The sequence below is a fragment of the Muntiacus reevesi genome, chromosome 5 (assembly GCF_963930625.1).
Source record: "Muntiacus reevesi chromosome 5, mMunRee1.1, whole genome shotgun sequence".
In the NCBI taxonomy this organism is placed as follows: Eukaryota; Metazoa; Chordata; class Mammalia; order Artiodactyla; family Cervidae; genus Muntiacus; species Muntiacus reevesi.
This window is the reverse complement of record NC_089253.1, coordinates 96854465-96877565: the sequence shown is the minus strand read 5'-3', so window position 1 is coordinate 96877565 and position 23101 is coordinate 96854465. Positions and strand designations below refer to the sequence as shown.

Here is a 23101-nt window from a genome sequence, read left to right as displayed (position 1 = left end):
ATAGTTTCTACATCCTGGGCCAATTAAGACTCAATTTCAATCCAAAACAAGGAATAGCCATTCTGAAACCCATCTTTCCTTAAAACGGTAACATCACACCTGAAATTCAAATGATGAACAAAATGAAGCACACAGATAGTTTACGTACTCTAATTTGGTTTTTAAGCTGTTCGGCCTCCTGCCGTAACTGGTCAAGTTCACTCATCTTCTAATGTTAGTGCTCTTCAAAGCCACCTCAAAGAATCTGAGATCTGAAAGAGAAAAACAAGTAACAAAATGAATAAACAATGACTGAGTCACTTAACGAAGCTGGTGAGAAAAAGGAATTGAAATTTTTGAGAGCTGTGGTTTCATTACAAGTCAGAGAACTTTTCTTTAGCCTTCATCAGAACATGTAAAATGCCCACAAGGGCTGGGTCAACAGAGTGTAACTACTGTTGTACATGAGCTTCAAAAAATGACAGTGTCCAGCAGACAGTGCAGAAGTGGGCTGAAAGAGAGAAAGTCTGTCTAGAAGCAGTTTTCATGGAGGATCTGGACCTCACTATGAACTCAAGAACCTACGAGTGATATTTAGAGCAGCTGTCACGTGAAAACTCAGGGCAGTTAGTTCAGGATGGGGCACAGTGGCCACCTGGCAACCTAGCACCTCAAAGGCATATCGATGACCCTGAACCTATGACTGCCCAAAGGACATCATCAGGTCACACAACAATCCCAGAAGGACTCAGCTTGGTGTCCAGCAGGCCTTTGATTCAGAACAACTTACTCTCCCACCAAAATGGGCTCTGGGATCCCAGGAGACTCAGAAGCAACACCACAGCCCTTCCAGGCAAAGGCCCAAGAGGGCTCGGTACAAGCAACCCTGCTGCCCACTCCTGTCCCAGCCCCACCCCTAGGCTCATGAGACATTATTCTTGAAATCACTGTGAAAACAAAATTACCTGTTAAACAAGAGCTGTATTTTCCCGGGGGAATGCCATAGTTGGGGGTTGCATTTCTGACCAAGAACACAGCCGTTAAGTCCATCCTAACTGTGACCAACATATCACAAAGCCAAAGAAACAAATACAAACATCTTTTAATCACTTAAGAACACAATTAGCTCCCACCTGCAAGCACAGCATATTTCAAGGGCCTCAATTTCCTATGCAAATACAAAGGGGAAGATTCTTCCATCCTAGATTTTGTGTGAAAGTCACAGGGTTATTATAATATACATCAGATATTTAATTAACAGTGGTCCCTTCTTTATTTTCTTGAGACTGGAGCACATCTGGGGGAAATTATCTGGATGATCCAAGAAACACAGTTGTTAGTTCCCAATCTAGATAGTCGTTAGACTTTCTTTTTCCTCACAAAAGCATTCAAAGTAATTGTGATATGGTTTGTATTGATGTACATTTATTGAGAAAATAAGAATACTTTCCCCAGTAAAAAGCACCTTTGAAAAGCACATGTTACATCCTGGGTGCTGCCCTCACCTGCCCCTGCAGCCCTGGTCTATTCACAGAACAAATCTCTCTGGCTGCTGGGCGCACCGCGCAGGAAGCACAGAAGTGCTGGGCTTCCACAGAGAGCAAGGCCCTAGCACTGACCCTAAAAGGAGGTCCGCACCACTGCCAGGAAAGCACTAACGTGGGGCCAGGACGTGGGGCTGAGGCATCTCGGTCAGTAAAAGACAGGGGAGGCAAGTCCAGTGACAAGAGAGGCGTTGCTTCAAGGGGGTGCTGTAAGTTTCACTCTTGCAGACCCCCGCATCTCCCTGGACAAGCAGAGCCTGCCTGAAGTTACCCTCCACGATAACTGGGCTGATTCTCTCGTCTTCACATGTAAACTCAAAGGACTGCAGCTGATGAATATTAATGTGTGAAATAACAGGGCCAAGAGAACACGAAATCATTTTAAAATAGAAAGCTGTGCTGATGCACCCCTGAGCTTCCAGACTGTGCTGCACACCCCACCCTCTTGAGCACGTGCATCCACATGTGATCAGTTATTATTATAAGGAACAGTCCGCTGAGTCGGGGGTAGTTTTGCCCCAGTGACACCCCCGCCGCCATCAGTAAATAACTGTTCTTAGTCTGTGGATAAGCGACTTCCTTCAATCCGTCCAAAATCCGCATGAAGAAAACAGCTAACATTATCATGAGGTACACTGAACTAAATGGTGAGTTTTAATCAATAAACCATACATTCTGATCTTAGTTTAAACACTAAAAAGCTGAGCTAGTTTTTAAAGTAAGAAAAAACCAATAAACTCCTAGGATCAAGATAAACAGGTCAAGACCCAAATTCTAGTATTAGGTGGAATCGCTCTTGAGATCTTAAAATTAAATATTTCTTGTAACTAGATGATTTTTTTTACATATTATAAAAGAATATATACATGATAATCATCCAGATGTATTGCTTCAAACTAGAGAAATTAATTTATTGAAATTTATTAATTTATTGAAAACCTAAATATCTTTAAAATGACAAACTCCAACTCAGTCACCTCACAAAATTTCAGAAGCAGTAACTACTTGCTGACTTCAACCTTCAGCCACAAGCAAAGAGAAGAAAACCAGATCTATTTCTTTCATCATTAAATTATTAATATTGCCTTTTGATTACAGCTCTATGATCAGTGGCCACAGTTAAATCTCAAGAGACCCAAAATTCGTATTTGTTAATATTTAAAGAAAAGGTGCTCAGTAATGTCCCACTCTTTGCGACCTTGTGGACTGCAGCCTGCCAGGCTCCTCTGTCCACTGGATTTTCCAGGCAAGAATACTGGAGTGGGTCGCCATTTCCTTCTCCAAGAGAATCTTCCCCACCCAGGGCTAAAACCTGGGTCTCCGGCGTTGCAGGAAGATTCTTTAACCAACTAAGCGACCAGGCTACTACCAATAAAAAGAGCCCAGAAAGGTCCAAAATTTTTTATCTCACAGTCTGGTGAGAAAGAGAAATCTATTGGCAGACATTTAAAACAAAATTCAACCACATTCTACATTCTGCATGTTGAAGAAGTTGTCTGTAGAGGGACTTTCCCTGATGAAGGGGCACCCAGGGGCCCTGGGGTTCACTCTGACCTGGCACCATCCAGGGCCTCCTCCTTCCTGGGTTAATGGACACTGAACTGGCCTCACAGGATGTGCATGAAAGGACCAGGCAGTCAGGGCTCCCCCAAAGAGAAGCCGGCACCCCAAGGACAGCAAGGAGCACGCACACACATGCAGAGCAAACTGACAGGAAGCAGAACAACTCTGAACTCCCACAAACTGAAAGTTCACCCCAAATGCTCTTCTGTGAAGAGACAACAAATGAAATAAATGGGGTACAGGAATGTACATAAATGATGAAACTTCTCCTTTTGTGTCTATAAAAAGAATACACATCTATGCTCATATAAGTAAGCAATCTTTTTTCTACATACATGAGAAAATTTTAATGGTTATTTTTGGAGAAACACAGGAATAGTGGACAGTTCTGATTTTTCACATTATCATATATATATGGATGGATAAGGGGAAAAGAAAAATTATATATATATTTATATAATATGTATATACGTAAGTTAACCAGTTATCTGGGCCTTGAACCAAAAAGCACTCACAATTTTTCCTCCATTTTTCAATTAAAAAAAAAAAGCAAACTAATTGATATTAACTTTTTACTGGATGAACTATTAACTATCACTAATAACAATAACGAAGACAGCATAAAAACCCCGAAAAATGCTCATTATATGTGAAATGAAAAACAAATGTGTGTGTAATAATTTTAGCTATTTTAAGACCAAAACATAAGAACAGCATTTTTGTTAGAATTACTGGTCATACTTTCCTCTTTTTTCCAAAGGCTGGACATGCCATTCATATTCCTTCGATGACAAAGACGAATGAACACTGAAGGTTTCACTTACATGTGACGCCTCTGCTGCTCTCTTCACTGTCCTCAGTCCCCCAGAGCCTCCAGGAAGCCCACCATCGATTACGTGGCCTAGGCTCCTTCTCTCCTCCAGGGCCAAAGTCACAACTAAGTACTGACCACGCTGACTCAGCGCCCTGATCAGTCTAATCCACTAAGACAGGACCTGCTGAGAGCCTCACTTCTGTTCTTTGTGACCCACATCTGCCACTAGCTTTCACCTGTTTAGGAAACATTTTCCACAGAAATGTGACATAAAAGTAAGTACTGTGAAATGACATGTCCAGCAGCGGCTTCGAGCAGCTTCACAGCCTAGCAAGAGCCCAGTCCTCTCCACTGTATCAAAGTATAATTTGGGTTCTGGTTCTGCACAGACAAGGAAGGTGACGTCCACCCACTCACTCTCCACTCTGGTGTGCAAGTGCTGGGGTGGAAAAGAGCACTAGCGAGACCACTGCAAAGGGCTCCAGAAGCCTTTCTGTGATCAGCGATCAATCACGAAGTGCACCCTCCACAGAGCAGCCAAGAAAGAACAGCGGGGCTCAGCCCACTGAAGGGCAGGCGGCCAAGACACCAACCACTAGGGCCCCTGCTGCACCTGACTGCCTGAGGAAGCAGCAGCCCTGATGGTATCCTGTGCCGCAGGGGCAGGAGTCTGCTGACCTGCTCGGCCAAACGGGTTCCACACCTCACCTCCAGAAAGAGCAGCATCTGGAGAGAAGAGTTTTGTGTGAGGCATTTAAATCAATTTCACCAGCTTTTCTGTTTTTTTCCTTCATTCCCAAATCCAAGTTATCCTCCGGAATTGAGGCGGCACAACTCCACAGGGCGAGGGACAGGGCACAGGACACCTCCTCCCAGGGCACCCCCAGGCTTCCCGGGGGGTGGGGGATGATGCTGACAGAGTTAAGAATAAAATGCTGGGTCTGAAATTTGATTTAAAAAAACTGAGGAGGGAAACGGGAGGGCACAGAAAAACATGTTCGGCCAGAAGTTGGTAATTGCTTTAGTCTGGTAATAGGAGTTCCTTATGCTATTTATTAACTTTTTCTTTATTTCAATTTTCCATTAGAATAGTTTCTTTTTAAATGTCAAGAGCCCTTGAATCGATTTAAAATCCAAATGTACAGGAAAAAACAGGACAACCTGAATATGGTCTGGATATCCGATGACAGGGAGTGGCAGCTCTTCTGTTTATTGTCAGAATGAAGCTAAAACCCGTAACTATTATATATGCTTCTTACTTCTGAGGGAAATGAGACTCTGATAGGAAGAAGGGAGGTTAAACAAAACTAGGAGACTTCTGTTCGAGCTGCGTGATTTTAGGTAATATTCTTCTTTTAATCTGTTTGAACATTCTCTTAAAAATTTTTTTAAACAGTCATTATTTCTTGGTACTGTTTGACTCCAATTATATATGAAATTTGTCATGTATCTTGTTTTAAAAATATATACACATAGGTATTCCTCAAGCAGATTCTGTTGTATTTTGACATGGATTACACTGCCATGTTAGCTAGTTGTTCGTGAGAGTCAGTCCCAATAATGCCCAAATTTGTCTGAACAACTCAATGGTTGACCCTGGAGGCTTATATGATTCAACAGTGATAAAAAGTAAGTTTTGATGAAACATTCATTACATTATCTTCTAAGAAGTAGCAGATATCAACATATTCAACACTCAGTAAGCCATAACTAGCCTTTATATAAGTAAAAGATGGTAATGAAGACTAAGATAGGAGATCCCATTACATCTAGAATTCTCATCTGGCTCTGGATTTAAAAAGCATCCAAGAAAATTGTTACACATGTTCTTTGACACTGTGTTACATTTTCTTAGAATGCAATGACTTAGGACACCCCTGGTGGTCCAGGGGATAGGAATATGCCTGCCTGGTATGGGAAGATCCCACATGCCACAAGTCAACTGAGCCCATGAACTGCAACAAGAGAAGCCAGCACAACTAGAAAGCAGTCCCTGCTCTTCCCGACTGCAGAAAGCCCACACAGTAATGAAGACTCAGAGCAGCCAAAAATAATAAAATATTTTTAAAAGAATGCAATGATTTAAATAGTCTGCCCCCAACATCTAAGCTATCTCATGAGATTTTCCTGTTTCTCAATTTTCTGATGTAAATTTTATTTATTTTTTAGTCAAACCACACGGCAGATATGAGATCTTAATTCCCCGATCAGGGATCAAATCCACAAACCCTGCATTAGAAGTGCAGAGTCTTAAGTACAGAGTCTTAACTGCTGGATTGCCAGGGAAGTCCCCCAAATACAAGTTTTTAAAGAAAAAGCACAACCCCCACTTAGTGTTTACTGCTAGACAATGCATACAGGGAAGACTTGCTTCTCATACTTTACATTTACAACAATGTAGCATAGCCTCCTTCTCAATCTACTATCTAAGGCCAATTTAAGCATATTCCCTGAAGCACCAGTACAACGTAAAAATGTAACCATTCTCACCAGAAATCAATTGATACAATGATAGTATATTAGTTCTGTAAATAGAAAAAAAAAGATACAAGATAGACTCTATAGGGAAAGTGAATTTACCTATCAGTGCTACAAAGGTCTGATTGGCTCCAGGCCCCCAGCTGATGTTCTCTAAGCAGGAAGAGGAGTCTCAGTGTGTGCTGAATCACTTCAGTCCTGTCCTACTCTTTGCGACCCCATGAACTGCGACCCCATGAATTGCAGTCCGTCAGGTTCCTCTGTCCATGGGATTCTCCGTGCAAGAATACTGGAGTGGGTTGCCATGCCCTCCTCCAGGGAATCTTCCTGACCCAGGGACTGAAACTACATCTCTTATATCTCCTGCATTGGCAAGGAGGTTCTTTACCACTAGCGCCACATAGGAAGTCCTTTCAGCTTACTACCTTTTGAAAATAAATGTTCTTATACTTTCAAATCATAATAAAACGTACACAGATAAATTCACAAAGTCACTGACAGCTAAAAGCCACTTCCACGCAAACAATTTCAGAGAACCTGTGTATCAACTTAAGAAATCCACACAAACCCAGACATCAGGGCAGAGGAAAAGCCCCTGGTGCCATGTAGGCATCTGGTCTGCTGCCTGGAAGTGGCTCCCACACCCTCCAGCACATACTTCCCTGGTTTCTCAAGACCTGGCACCAGTCCTTGAGTGAGAGGGACCATCACAGGGCTAAAAGCACCCAGAGGGGTTTACTGTGTAACAAAAACTAACCACACACCAGGAACTCCCCAGCACTCCAGTGGTCAGGGCTTGGCACTTTGCTTGTCAGGCTCATGTTTGCTCCTTGGCTGGGGAACTGAAATCCCACAAGCTGCACAAAGCCACCTCCTCCCACCAAAATAATTTCTTTAAAAAAACCAACCATATACCTGGAGACAGTAGGAAAATACTCCAGCTCCATGGACAGACTGCAGAGCACAAAGAAAGTAAAAAAGTACCTTTTGTAAGGCTGCTCCATCCTCCCTACACAGAGATGGTATCAAGTACTGCCCATTCCCTATTTTGTTTACTAAAGCCCATCACTCAGAAAGCACTATCTAGTTTTACCACCACAGAAGGTAATTATGGCTCCTATGCAATGTCACATTTGGAAATAGTAGTTTTTCTATCTTCAAAATAGTAAAATGCAAATGAAGAATTTACATTTCATAATATTAAAACATCTAATAAGAAGCATGTTATAGAAAGCTTTTAAAAAGTTGCCAACATACTGCTATTGTACTGAATAATTTAAAACTCAGACTTATTTAACCTAGCACATGAATACTATTTTGTGCCTGTTAAGAAAATTCTTGAACCAGAAAGGAACATGCATCTCAGTTCACCTTGCATTTATACATAACAGCATCGGAGCAGACCTAGGAGACCCCAGGGCCCTGGCAGCACTGCACAGTGGGAGCCGAGGAGCCCAAGAAGGCAGGGCTGCAGGGTGCAGCGGGCAGGTTCCAAAAGGGGAGAGCCGACCTGCTGCCCAGAGCCCACCTTTGCAGGCTGTCGCCCCCACAACCTGAGCATCCAGGAAGCCTCTGCAGCTTCCAAATGCTCAATGGTTCATGGGGAGACCCCCACCCCAGTACTCAGGTCTCCCCAGACGCCCTGTGAGAGTCAGGAAGTTCCGCTTTAATGATTTCACAGCCAAGTTTAATACACAATGGACGCCATCTAAGACGCCCGCACCCAGAAGGAAGGAAGGGCTAAACGGGAAAGGTGGTGGGACTGGAAGTCAGCCACACGTGACAGAGGCCCCTCTGAGAGGTTGCCACCCTCAGGCTGGGGGAAGACTGCTCTCCACCGTGCCACATGCACACCACTGTGCAGATAATCTGTCTTTACACTCACTTCTGGCAAACTACGATGAACTCCACTGGGTGTCCCACGTGCCTTAGCAGGCCTTGCTGGTGGAGGCAGTGCGGCTGCATGTGGCAGGGGTTGCACATTCATCCCCCAGGCCTGACACTCGTCAGCAGGTGTAATCCCACTGAGTCTGGCTTTTGGTCTGAAAATGGAGACACAAACAATCCCTACCTCACAGGCCACAAGGACTCAATGAGGATCCACAAAAGGTCTTTAACACCTGACTGAACCACAGCAAAGTTTCACTAAATAGAACTTGTTACAAAAGCAGTTAACAGGATTTTCCACCTGAAATGCTTTAGTAACAGAAAACCACCTCTTCCTTCACCTGCTGCACTTCCTACCCAGCCAGTGAAATAGGTCTCTCCAGAGGTGGAACTATGCATAACAGTGGCTGCCAGGGTAACCAACCAGGGACTCATCAGACTGAGGCCGGGGCAGCTCATCAGCTCACATGCTAACAGTTCCTTCGGTTTAAAAAATATTTTCTGAAAGTAAGTAACACAACAAAACAGATAGTTTGATACATTCTGAAAGATTAACACACCTCTGAAACCACACCTCCCTGAAGACAACCAACATGGCCACACCCTGCCTCCTGTGCCCCTCTGTAACTGCCCCCACCCCCAGCAATCACAAGTCTGCTTTCTGTCACTTTACACACGTGAATCCCACAGGACGCACCCTCCCGTGCTCTGGCTGTGCGCCCTCAGCATGGTCTCTACATGGACACCTGCCCTCATCTCTCCTGGGTAAGCACCAGAAGTGGAACGCCGGGATCATATATAACAAGCATGTACTTAACATATTCAGAAACTGCTGAGCTGTTTTCAACACGGCTGCACCATTTTCCACGCCCACCATCCGTGCCCTGGAGCCTGATGCGGCACACCTCGGTAGCACTTGGTGCGGGCAGTCTTCTGCACTTTAGCCACTGGCGTAGGTGGTTAGTGGTGTCTTGATGTGGTTTTAATTTGCATTTCCCCAATGGCTAATAATTCTGACCATCTTTTCATGTGCTCACCTGCTATCTCATTATATTCTCTGGTGAAGTGTTTGCTCAAATCACTTGCTTTTGTACTAGGTTGTTTGTTTTCTTAATAATGAATTTTAAGAGTGCTTTACTTATTCTGGATACAGGTTACCTAGAAGACATGCGATCTGTTAATAATTTCTGTGGCTTGTCTTTTCATTCTAAGGAGCAGGCATTTAAAAATTTGTCACCATGTCCAATTTAAAAATGTTCTCTTTAATGGACTGTGTCTTTGATGTCACTAAGAAATCTTTGCCTCAGAATTCCCCGGCAGTACAGTGATTAGCACTCCATACTTTCACTGCTGAGGACAGGGTCTGATCCCTGGCTGGGGAACCAAGACCCCACAAGTTGCATGGTGGCCAAAAAGAAAAAAGGAAAAGAAATCCTTGCTTAACCTGAAGTCTCAGTGATTTTCTATGTTTTCGTTTAGAGGTTTTCTAGTATTAGGCTTTACGTTAAGTTCTATGATTCATCTTGGGTTAATTCCTGTCTGTGGTGTCCAGTTCACCTTTTATATAAGGATTCCCAACTGTCCGAGCACCTAACTCATTCAATTTAGTTTTGCTTTCCAATTTTAAATTATTTCAACTTACAAAGAGTCGGAAGAAAAACAAAGAACTGGATGCCCTCACCTAGTCACCCCTAACAACTGGGACACTTTTGCTTTCTCTCTCCCACCTCGTACAAACATACTGGAGTTTTTTCTGGATTTCATGCCTTCACCTTCAATCTGTATCATCAGCTGGTACTCCAAGTAAGACTTGATTACAAACGGGCTCTCCAGCTTTCTCCTGGAAGAAGCTGGAGAAATACTGCTTTTGTCCAGAATGTGGACCATCATCTCCAGAACCTTACCCCTCCATGCTGAACAACGGAGGGAGCCTTGGAAGAAAACACCTTTCTCTGGATCAGTCTATTCTGAAAACCAACACTGGTTTAAAGACGGGCAAAACTCACAAAAACTCGGTTCTTAAAAAGAAGAAACCCTGAGGAAATGTAAACATTCTACTTTAAAAACTGATAAAATCAAATTATATCAAAATTACCTTAATTCAGAAGTGCTGCTGGTCTGTTCTCCCACACATGTAAAATTGTCTGCAACAGAGAAAAGGCTGTATTTGCATTGATTAAGGTTGTGAGACACAATATTCCATACACTTTAAGAAGCCATGAATTCACCCCTTCCCTGTCACCATTTCTTTCCCCCAAATCACTGAACAGTACTTTGTATTAATATCATTAAGTTCTTCAATGTGCAGAAGAAGAAAGATGATCTCAATTTCGTAAAAAAAAAAGAAAAAAAAAAAACCTTAAAAATGCCTCAGGGAAAACACTTTGAATTAAACTGGAAAGAATCAGGGGGAAGGGGTATTACCAGAAAAATTACAGCAACAACAAAAACAGAAAAATCACTGTAATTCAACACACTTCTAAGAGTAACCTCCCCCAGAAGATCTTATGTGAGTGTCCCCTCAGAGCAGGCAAGTCCACCTAGACAGACACCCTGCCCACCCCTCCAGCTGCCTCGGTACTGTACAAAACGGACCTCCTGTCCAGGATGCCAGAGAAGACATGGCAATAAGCCTCTGGACCTGCCTCTCATCATACTGCAGCCAGCACAAAAATAAATTTCATTCTAGATTTCTTTGGAAATACATGCTTGTTCTTTCCCAGAAACTAAGTTTCAATACATTTTAAAATGCTCTGGTAATCTCTCCAAATGACACTCTACCTGGAAGGGCCACTTTGGGATGTTTCACAGGTTATCTACCTCCTGCCTAGTGATCAATTCACCATTATGTTTAGAAACTCCCATACATGCATCTAATCTGGGCGTTGGAACAGATGATGCCAATCACTTGTTGGCATCAACAAGCTGAAATGTCCCCCAGCTGAACTGTGAATTCTAAGGCATTTATTTAACAAAATAGTTTTATTGTAGAATTATGCTGCATATGTTATAAGCAAGCACATACTACTTATCTGGCAATAAAAGTAGGGAAGAAACAGAGTGGGGATTCCTCAAAAAGTTAATCACAGACCCACCACATGACCCAGCAATTCTACTTTCAGGTGTAGTTATACACCTGAAAGAACTGAAAATAGGTACTCAGTCCCCACACATAAATGTTCACAGCAGCACTAGTCACAACTGCCAAAAGGTGGCAACAGCCCAAATATCGGCAGATGAACAGGTAAACAAAACGAGGCCCAGCCACACAATGGAATCTTGTTCGTCCATAGAACAGAATGAAGTGCTGATACATGGACAACACCTTGAAAACATTATGCTATGTCAAAAAGCCAGGCACAAAAGGTCACATACTGTATGATTCTGTTTATGTGAAACACCCAAAACAGGCAAACCAACGAAGACAGAAGGCAGGGGTTGCAGGGACTCTGCACAATAACAAGGACAGAGGCTCCTCCTGAGAAGATGAAGGTGTTTTGGAGTTAGGGAGATGCAGCAGCTGCACAGCTCTGTGAATTACTAAAATGCCACTGATAGTCCACTTCAAAATGGTTTTAAGAATTTTACCTTGGATGGGAGGAGGAAAAAGTGCTGTTAAAGGTGCATGGAAAAAAAAACCAGGGACTTCCCTGGTGGTCCAGTGGTGGAGACTTCGCACTGCGGATACAGGAGGCAGGGGTTGATCTCTGGTGAGGGAACAAAGGTCCCACATGTCTTGGAGGCCAAAAGATCACAGAGAAGGAAAAGAAAAAAAAAACAAAACCCAAACCAGCAGGTATGGAATAAGAGGGAGGCAGGGTAGACTATGGCTCACCCTCACAAACCTATTGAGCGGAGCTCTGAGGAGTGGGCACTGAAGGCTTCACCCAGACATCAAATTTAAAAGAGGGGAACCCAGTCTTGGCACAGCTGACTTTAGAGACCAGCTTGTTCTCTGTGGTGGGGCTGCCCCATCTCCTGGGAGGTATTCAGCCGTTGGCTGGCCCCAGCACCCCTTCCCCAGCTGTGACAATCCCCAATCTCCAGACACCACTAGTCATTCCATGGGGAGAGCAATACTGGCCCCAGGTGACAGTCACTCCACTCCTTCAAGCTGACTGCTGCCCTCAACTGGATCTCCAAATGCAAGTCCTTTCAGGGATTTTTCACATCAAGAGACAGGAACACAAAAGTATAAAAGTCAGAAAAATGTATCACAGTTTGATCTAATTCAAAGGCCTAGACTGTCTTGTGGCCCAAGGCATGAAGCAGTTCAAGTTGCCTATTCTGTGGGAGCCAAGAGCGTTTACCCTCTAGCTACAGAGGGTGCTGAGAGCACCTCCAAACCCCTCCCATTCCCACCCCACTGCCCAAGATTCACAGGGAGTCCTGCCCAGACTCATTTCTGGCTGAATACAAGACCCAACTGTGGTTCTTCTTCTGACTGCCCAGCCCATAGAACCCAGTAGAAAGAACAAGATCACAGTCTCAGACAGCAGTATATATTCAGTTCAGTCGCTCAGTCATGTTCAACTCTTTGTGATCCCTTGGACTGTGGCACGTCAGGCTTCTCTGTCCATCACCAACTCCCAGAGCTTATTCAAACTCATGTCCATTGAGCTGGTGATGCCATCCAACCATCTCATCCTCTGTCGTCCCCTTCTCCTTCCACCTTCAATCTTTCCCAGCATCAGGGTCTTTTCCAATGAGTCAATTCTTCACATCAGGTGGCCAAAGTTTTGGAGTTTCAACTTCAGGGCCAGTCCTTCCAATTAATATTCAGGACTGATCTCCTTTAGGATGGACTGGTTGGATCTCCTTGCAGTCTAAGGGACTCTCAAGAGTCTTCTCCAACACCACAGTTCAAAAGCATCAATTCTTTGGCCCTCAGCTTTCCTTATAGTCCAACTCTCACATCCATACATGACTACGTGATCCTAAACCAGAAGCACCACTTTTACAGGGAATCAGACAAACAGGGATTTAAAAACCCAAAGCCTACATTTTACGAAGCCACCACACTGACCAGAGGCAAAAGCACAGTGGCGGGTGAGCCACACCTTGGACCCCTCAGAGCCCAGTACCTCAGACTGCTCCACTGAGCCTGGCTGACTGGCTCACAGGGGAGTCTGCAGCGCACAGCACAGTCAGAAGGAAGCATGGCCCCTGGGCAGCAGGCGGGCGTGCGGACACTCCAGTTACCCTGAAGCCCACCAGGAGGGTGCGGCTACAGAGGGGAGGTAAAGGGTGGTATGAGCACATGCTGAGTATTTCTTCTTTAATCTTCTTAGAAAGCAATCCAGTTAGAAAGAGAAGTTGGAGGAAAATACAAACATAAACTTCAAGAAAAGGCTCCAACATTTAAAGATCAACTTTTAGTCAAATTTAAAGTATGTAAAATAAAATTCAAATCATAGATTCAACAGGGTAAACCACACAACTGTAAAGTCAATTTTACAAGCAAACCAAACATTTTTAATACCCCAAATAAACAACGCTTTGCCGATCCTGACACTGCTTTTAGACAGTCTTCCTCTGACCAGTGGCGCGCCTCCAGGAAGAGGGGTGTGAGCCCTGTGTCCCTCCCTCTGGTCCTCTATGGATGGTCCAGCTAGGTAAACCTGTGCAGCACGAAGTTTCCAGACCACTCCCTCGCAGGGACACACAGCTGCATACCACACCCCTCCCAGCTCTGGTCTTGGAAGTCAAATCCCTTGAACATCCATTCACTCAAATAATTTCCATGCCTATAATGTGAGACAGTGTGCCAGACGCTGAAAACACAAGGCAACAAAACCAATGTGTGTGCCACCTGCCTGGGTCCTGCTACAATGCGGAGGACAAAGCATGAGAAACTATCCCGGGAGGAAGAGGACCAAGACAACCAGACTAACACAGTCCAGAGCAGAGAGGCCACTGCACAAAAGCGAGGGGCGGGGTACTCAGCCGTTCTCAGGGCCACAGACACCTGGTTCCCTTAGTCAAGGTGCTTGACTGCCAAGTGTACTAGGCTAATATCCTCAGAGCAGATTTTCAAAAAGGCAATTATTATTATTATTATGTCAAAGATTAGGCACTTAAACAGTCTTGATAAGATCAACTAAGCCAATGTTTTGATTCAGTGTAGTTGTTAATTTAGCAATATTAAATATCTCTGTGATGAACTTCTTTGTACATATTCTAGTACATCATGAGATTTTAAGTACCAAATACTAGTAATTGTATGATTATTGTTTGTTTTTCAGTATTTTTCAAAATCTAAAACCCAAACCCTCTATACAGACACACCTAGAGAATTCCTTTACTGATGACGTTAAAATTTCAGATCAAGGAAAGGTCCTGGGAATGACTCCTCCTATATCCAACACAACCCCAAGACAGCAAGAGCACGCAGGTGCCCGGTTTCTTCTCTGCAGTTCTGAATTACCCATACCTGGCCAGAGCAGGCATGAGGACACTGATCAGTGTGTCCCTGCTCAATGTGAACAGTCGTGTATTCTGTCACAAACTTTGAGGTGTCTAAGTCCTACTGGTGGCACTGAAAATATGACACACACACACACCTTCATCTTTCTAAAACCTGAAAAGTGTTGAATTCCAGAACAATCCAATCCTAACAGTTCTGCATAAAGGACTGGGCATATGTACGAGACAAAGTAAACTTCTCAGTTCTGATTAATTCTTTAGCGCAAAACTGTTCTTAAGAGTGGGAAATGATAATGTGAAGAAGGTACTCTAACCAAATTTAGGAGTAAGTCTGAGGGTAAAAAGGAATAATAACTATAACAGAATATATCTTACTGGAAAAACAACACACACACACACACACACACACAATAATACTCAAATAACAGATAAATAAGACAGAAAGAAGAAGAGGTAAAGCTTTTTACAGGAGACTACAAAATGTAGCAGCCCTCAGGAGACATGACAACAAAATGTACACTTGAACTTGGTTAAACCCTGAATTTAAAAAAGGGTATGAAGACATTCTGAAGAAAACTGAGGAAATTTAAATGTGGACTGGATTTGGCATCACTGAATCCATGTTCAGATTTTGGGATAAGTGTAAAAGAACATCCTTGTTCTTGGGACAGGCTGAAGTTGTAAAGATACAGTATCATGACACCTACAACAACCAAATGGTTCACCAAAAAGCACACAGAGAAAGAAAATGTTAGAAATTACTAAATCTTGGTCAAAGTACAGAATGTTCACTGCTCCATTTAGCTTCAAAAGTTATTCAAAACTACGTGTATAATACAATCGACATTTATTATGGAAAAACTTCAAGCAAGGGATTTAATAAACATGTATTTGAATTATTCAAGGGCTTCCCTGGTGGCCCAGATGGTAAAGAACCTGCCTGCAAAGCAACAGACCCGGGTTCAATTCCTGGGTTGGGAAGATCCCCTAGAGAAGAAAATGGCTACCCACTCCAGCACTCTTGACTGGAGAACCCCATGGACAGAGAAACCTGGAGGGCTACAGTTCATGGGGTTGCAAAGTTCAGACATGACTGAGCAACTAATACATAGAGTGCTCAAGTGATCAGCTTAAACTCCCTCCCCAATATTTAGCAGGATGCAAAAATAAAAACTCTCCTTCAACTGTTAAACAAATAAATAAAACTAGGTGTCTCAGTGGTCAAGATTTTGCCTGCCAATGCAAGTTCAATCCCTGGTGCAGGATGATCCCACACACCTTGGAGCAACTAAGCCCGTGTGCCACAACTACTGAAGCCTGCGCCCTAGAGCCCGTGCTAAGCAGCAAGAGAAGCCACTGCGATGAGAAAGAAGCCAGAGCATTGCAACTAGATAGTCCACTTGCCACTACAGAAAAGCCTGCGCAGCAACAAAGACCCAACACAGCCAAAAATAAATGAATAAAAATAACATTAAAAAAAAAAAAAAAAAAAAACTAGGGGAGGGAAATAATATGGCCAACCAACAGCAAACATAGATTTAAAAACACACCCTTGCAGTGATCAAATAAAAGATGAGATTACTTGAAGATAAAGTCAGAAAATAACATTTTATAACTAATTTTAAAGATTAAAAGGAAAAATTTTTTTTCACTGACCAATATAGTAAGAAAGAGCTTCTGTAGTAGCTGGAAAACTTGGCACAATAATATGTTCATGATTTAACAGCTCAATCAATGCATTTTAAGAGTACATTTTTTAAAAGATGAATTAATACTTAAATTTTAGTTTTTCATATTTCATTAATTTTTCTTCATTTTAACAGTGTTTTAAGTGCTATTTTTCTCAGGCTGGCTAGAGGTTTATCAATTTGATTTTTTCAAAGAACCAATATTCAGTTTTACTGATTTTATCTGTGTTTCTACGTTCAGTTCCACATAATTCTGTTCTTGTCATTATTGTCCTCCTCCTGCTTGTTTTAAAATCAATCTGCTCTTCTTTTAGCTTCTTACAGTAGAAGTTAAGACCTGTAAGACCACTGTTTTCTGTAGTCAGCATTTAATTCTTTATATTTCCCTATAACCACTGCTTTCACTATGCTCCACAAATGCTGGTATGCTTTGTTTTTGCTTTCATTCAAATTAAAATACTTTCAAGTTTCCCTTATGATGTAATCTTTGTTGAATTTACAAATATTTGGGGACTTTCCAGACAGTGTTCTGTTACTGGTCGCTAGTTTAACTCCACTGTAAAGCCCCTGACAGCTCCAACCGCTGGGTCCTTTCCAAGTCTGACCAGCCTGTAGAACATTATCAAGCCACACGTCGTGGTGACGTGGTACAGTGACATGTCAGGAGTCTCATGTCTGCACCATCATTCTTGAGCAGTGTGAAAATGAAAGAACGCGTTGGTCTGCCATTCCCACCATCACAGTCTGGGGTGAGCCAGCTCCGTGTGAAGGTGCAAGGGGCGCCCAGGAATGCCTGTGATGCTCCAACCAGAAACAGTTCTGGCTAACTTCAGCTGTCGAATAAAAAACTTCTAACCAAGTTCAGTTGTTTTTAAAATTATCCTATCTTTTCTTGCGTTCATTAAAGCTTTAAAAAAAGTCACACTTCAAAACCATGCATGTGGTTTCCACATGTGACAATAAATCTCTTGGGGAAAAGTTATAAGGGAAAGTACTTATTTTTTGCAGAAGGGTGGTAACCTGTGCAATATGACCTGCAAAGAGCTCCAACTTTCTCCCAATTTAGGTCTGCCTAGGAGAATAGCTCAAATGTTTGCAATAAAAGAGTAACTTTACCATCAAGCAGAGCAGTAACTACAGAGCATTTAACACATTCTTGGACGACGAGCTATGGAAATATATAGCCAGGGATACATCAGTGTGGAAAAATGAATAAAAACAGCAATATGCTCGGAGCACAACTACACCACCACCTCTTCCTGGCATTGATCATTTCCTCCTGGAACTATCTCAATCTCCAGGTGGAAAAGACACACCATGGGCCAAGCATAATGAATGGAAAGACACCACTATCAAGATACATCATGTTTCAGAACACCAAAGGCAGGACCCTCAAAGTTTCCAGATGGAACAAATGTGCTACACAGATCAAGAGTCAGCAGCATCTTACTTCCCAACAGAAACACTGGGTCTAACAAGTGCGTACTGCTATCATCCTTCCTTGGCATTTCAATTCTACAAAATTACAGAAAAGATACCTAAGGCAGAGGAAGGTCAGTAACTGGGCTCAAAGCTAAGACCAAGGGGCAGAGCTGGTATGACACCCGGCACCTGGATTTGAGCCCAGCCACTTCTCATCGCAGTGGCTTCTCTTGCTGCTTAGCACGGGCTCTAGGGCGCAGGCTTCAGTAGTTGTGGCACACAGGCTTAGTTGCTCCAAGGTGTGTGGGATCATCCTGCACCAGGGATTGAACTTGCATTGGCAGGCAAAATCTTGACCACTGAGACACCTAGTTTTATTTATTTGTTTAACAGTTGAAGGAGAGTCACAATACTTACTGTCATTTAAAAACAAGTCTGTGTGCAATTTTTAAAAGAAAATCAGATAAAAAATTAAATGTGTTCCTCTGCTCAGAATGTCCTTGCCCTCTCTTCCCCTCTGCCAGGAAACAGCACTAGACCTCGAGACAGAGCTGATCACACCTCCCTGACCACCACGCTCCCCAGCCACCTGGCTCGTCCAGTTCTCTGACCACTACCGCGCTGACCCCAAGAGGCAGTACCTTGGATGGTGCCAAGCGTTCACAGCTGTTCTAGAGGGAAGGGGCCTGTCAGCTTACAAACCGAGTTCCTAAGAGCTGCCCTAACTGCTCCTCCTCCAAAACCTGGTCTCAGGACTGTCCCAGGCTCCCCGTCACCCCAGTCAGAGCTGACCACACCAAGGACAAGTACCCTCCAGCCAATGTCAGACCAAACTGTGTCCCCTGATGCTGTGGAAATAGAAGCAGCAAGTGAGACATGAACTTGAGGCCTGTGGCAGCCCACCCACCACAGCTTGGACTAAGCAGCAAAAAGACGAACAACATGGACACACAGGAGGGGCACACTCCCCACGGCTCCTGTCCTGTCCCAGGGCTTCTGCATTCCAGACTTATAATTAATTCTTCTTGCTTTTCTTAATCTTGACTTCAGCTGATTTGTTTCTTCCAATCAAGTGCCTCTAGTAAAAATGCCTGGACATCACCCCATACCAGCACCAGGGCAGCCACTCCCTAAGTGCTAGCAAGTCAGGCCATGACCTCTTTCCTCATTTTATGGCTTCACCAAAAGTGTCTCTGAAATTCCCACCTGTCCTAGCTTCCAATCACATAACCCATGCCTCCCACCTGGGTAATGGCAACCGCGGATCTTGGTCCCCTTACTTGACTTGTACGAGCAACACCTGGCATGCCAGTCACCTCCTGCTCCCTGAATACCAGGTGAGGGGACCCTGCTCTCCCTGCTGCGCCCTTTCCTGGCTGCACCCCAGGTCCTGCACTCTCAGGCTCAATCCTATCACAACCACAGGCTTGCCTTTCCAAACCCCCTGACAGTTCATTCTCCACCCTCTTTAGCACAGAAAACTCTACCCCAAGCTGCCACCCAATCCCACCAATCTCCTTTTCTCCCACCCTGGACTCACTCCCACTGCTGGCCTCCTTCCAGCTCAGTTTTCACGGAGCTTACTATTAACTCACTCCCCAGCCACCTCTTTTTCTCTCCAACCATCTTATTCATCATCACCTGATTTAACTTTCTAAAGGAGAGCTCTGACATCTGACTCCTCCTAAGGAAGAAAGTTGAAAGGACTTGTACCTTACCCACCACACATCCGGGCACCTTCCCCAGGACTCGGATTCACTGAGTCTGAGGACGGCCAAACACATGGACACAAACGCTCCAAGTGAACTTGGGTCTCTCTGCCAGATTTGAACCATGATCCTGACCATTAGTCCCTCACAAAGAAACCTGAGAAACATGAGTGTACTCTTCCCTTGAAGAGTTATTAGAGACAAATTTTAAAAAGTAAAATATTCCCCCACATTCAAGAATAGGAACCTGCTTCCAAAACTTACAGGCTGAAGACATGAACATATTTCCTATAAAAATGGAAACATGGAAGGCACTCTGAGTTGAAGTGTCTCTGAAGCCACTGGAATTTACAAGGGGACCTGGAAGGGAGCAAGAACAGACTCTGTGCCTTCAGGCGGTTCAGAAGCCGGCAGTGCTCTGCACTGTACAGCTCAGCTGATGTCTGTATGGATCACGTGGTCTTTGTCAGAAACGCATTCTGCAAACCCAGCCCTGTGCGGGCGCGGGTTCAGGACAGACTGAGGCAGGAGCACATACAGGCAGAATGCTTGACTGCACTTGGAGATACTGCATTTTTTTTTACAAACTGAAGGGCTGTGGCAGGCTCGCCCGTGTTGAGCAAGTCCATTGGCGCCATTTTTTCCAACAGCATTTGCTCACTTTGTGTCTCTGTGTCACATTTTGGAATTCTTGAAATATTTCAAGCCTATTAATTATTACTGTATTTGTCATGGTTATCAGTGATCCCTGCTGTTACTAATTTGACTCACTGAAGGCTCAAACAATGGTCAGCACTCTTTAGCAGTGAAGTGTTTCTCATTTCAGGTCTGCACAGCTGTTTAGAGAGCACGCTATTGCACACTCAGTGCACACTTACAGTGCACGGCAAACACAACTGTCACTTGACTGGGAACCCACAGAGTCGTGTGGCTTGTTTTACTGAGGGAGCAGGACCGAGTCCACAGGAGCCCCTAGCTGTGCCTGGACTTCCAGTTTGAAAACACAGCCACACTGTCCAGCAGCACTGCAGGACAGAAGCTGTAAACTGATTACAGAACCTCCAGCAATGAATGGTCTATGAGCCTTCATTCACGCACTCAACACAGCTCTGCCTGGTGCCAGGCACTGAAGCAGGGGTCCACACACCGACCTGCTCCCGCACTTAAGGCTCTCACTACTGCGTAAACTAAACCCTGATGGACGCAGACAGGAACAGACACAGTAACTTTGTTTTCCCCACTCCTGAATGTACTCCAATTGCCATCCCTCTCTTAAATGCAAACCTGTTGGTACAAAAAAGTTCAGTCATCAAAAAAAAGGAGAAAAAGGGTAGGGAGGGAGAAGGGGATCACAGAAAAGAAGTGGAAACACAGCAAAGAAATGGGAATCAAAAGTCTGTTTCAAGAAGGATCTATACACATCATACACATATCATTTTGGTCCCAGACTTTCCTTCCTAATTAAACTTTAAGGAAGTGAATACTCAAATACTCTTTGATCAAAGAATCATTAGTCGTAGGAATTCACCAAGAAGCTTACTGAATATAAGAAAACCAAGGTATAAAAATCAAAGTTCCATCCAAGTTACTCATTTATTAGGAAAGATTAACAAGTATATGACATAAGTAACTCCCCTCCCCTCACAGGAGTAATAAACACTCGGCCACTGTGCTTATGTCCAGGGTAAGGAAAGCACTCCTTGGAGAGAAGCTGGCATTTCCCTGGCCATGACAGAAGGACGAGGGCAGATCTTTGCACAGAACTAGACGCTGTGAGCTCCTGACCTACAAGAGTTAAGTGAGGATACATAATTTCGGAGACCTGAGAGGAAAAGTATCCGCACACACATAGCCTGGCACAGGGGCGCAGTTATCAGACTCTTCACCCTACTCTTGGTGCCAAAGAGTCTAGCATCAAGGGGCCTCCCAAATATTTTAACATTTCTTCACTTTTTTCTTTAGTGGATGGTATTTCCTCCTCCCAATCATACTAATGTAGTAATTAACAATTTGGTGAAATAAGGGATGATTAAGAATGTAAATTCTGACTGTTATTTTTTTTTAAAGCCAAAAATAACATTGGGGCTTCCCTGGTGGTAAAGAATCCGCCTGCCAATGAGGGGACATGGGTTCGATCCCTGATCTGGGAAGATCCCACATAATGCGGAGCAACTAAGCCTGTACACCTCAACTACTGAGCCTGTGCTCTGGAGCCCGGGAGCCGCAACACCGAGCCCACGTGCTGCAACTACTGAAGCCCGTCCACCCTAGAGCCCCTGCTCTACAACAAGAAGCCACTGCAATGAGAAGGCTGTATATTGCAACCAAGAGGGGGCCCCACTCTCTGCAACTAGAGAAAAGACTGCACAGCAAGAAGACCCAGGACAGTCAAAAATAAAATAAAGTTATATTTTATTTTTTTTTTAAGTTATATTTTAAAGAAAGTAAAATCACATTAATTCAGAAAGGAAAGGGAAAAGATTCACATACTGTTGAACCTTCTGAGGGATGTGTCCTGGAAAACAATGACACAATGAAGACATTCAAGAAAACCACATTACATGAACAGCATATTCTGACTTTTAATCATTTCGTATTTTCATATATTATCAGTTCAGTCACTCAGTTGTCAACTCTTTGCGACCCCATGGACTGCAGCATGCCAGGCTTCCCTGTCCATCATCAACTCCCGGAGCTTGCTCAAACTCCTGTCAATCAAGTCAGTGACGCTATTCAACCATCTCATCCTCTGTTGTCCCCTTCTCCTCCCGCCCTCAATCTTTCCCAGCATCAGGATCTCTTACAATGAGTCAGTTCTTCCCATCAGGTGGCCAAAGTATTGGAGTTTCAGCTTCAGTGTCAGTCCTTCCAATGAATATTCAGGACTGATTTCCTTCAGGATGGACTGGTTGGATCTCCTTGCATTCCAAGGGACTTTCAAGAATCTTCTCCAACACCACAGTTCAAAAGCATCAATTCTTTGGCCCTCAGCTTTCTTTATAGTCCAACTCTCACATCCATACGTGACTACCGGAAAAACCATAGCTTTGACCAGATGGACCTTTGTTGGCAAAGTAATGTCTCTGCTTTTTCATATGCTGACTAGGTTGGTCATAGCTTTTCTTCCAAGGAGCAAGCGTCTTTTACTTTCATGGCTGCAGTTACCATCTACAGTGATTTTGGAACTCCCCAAAATAAAGTCTCTCACTGTTTCCCCATCTATTTACTATCTACTTCATATTATCGACTACGTATATTATCACTGGATAAATAAATACACTGTCCAATTACCTGTGCCATTTGTCAACGGTGGGGGGACATAAAGAAAAAAAAGAACTCTGACATTACTAAGAACTACATCTTTTAGGAAATGGTTACTTCTAGATACGAAAAAATGACTTGACTTCCCCTACCCTCAACCCACCAGAAGGTTTAACTGGTCTAGTCAAGGCTCTTTTGTTTGCCAAAAAGAGAAAATTCCCATGGGCAATGGAGGAATCCAACAGGTCCCAGGACAAGCACAACAGCCTCAGGGTGTGGCGCTGGACATGAGAAACAGGATGCAGCGCCCAGTGACTGGCTCCTGGCGAT

The 23101-nt window shown here is 43.7% G+C and overlaps 1 protein-coding gene across 4 annotated transcripts in view; it reads right to left on the bottom strand.

The window, feature by feature from the left end:
- GNB1 (G protein subunit beta 1) overlaps positions 1-23101 on the bottom strand; it is a 76966-nt gene that overhangs the window by 22218 nt on the left and 31647 nt on the right. For 2 of the 4 annotated variants that reach the window (XM_065935926.1, XM_065935924.1), the window contains exons 2-3: positions 10361-10409; positions 149-251 (exon numbers count right to left, since the gene is read on the bottom strand). In XM_065935926.1, coding sequence (XP_065791998.1) covers positions 149-205 — 57 coding nt within the window. In that variant the 5' untranslated portion in view covers positions 206-251; positions 10361-10409. Of the gene's footprint in view, positions 1-148; positions 252-10360; positions 10427-23101 lie in introns of those variants that run through there. The other 2 variants (XM_065935925.1, XM_065935927.1) reach the window with 2 other exon arrangements.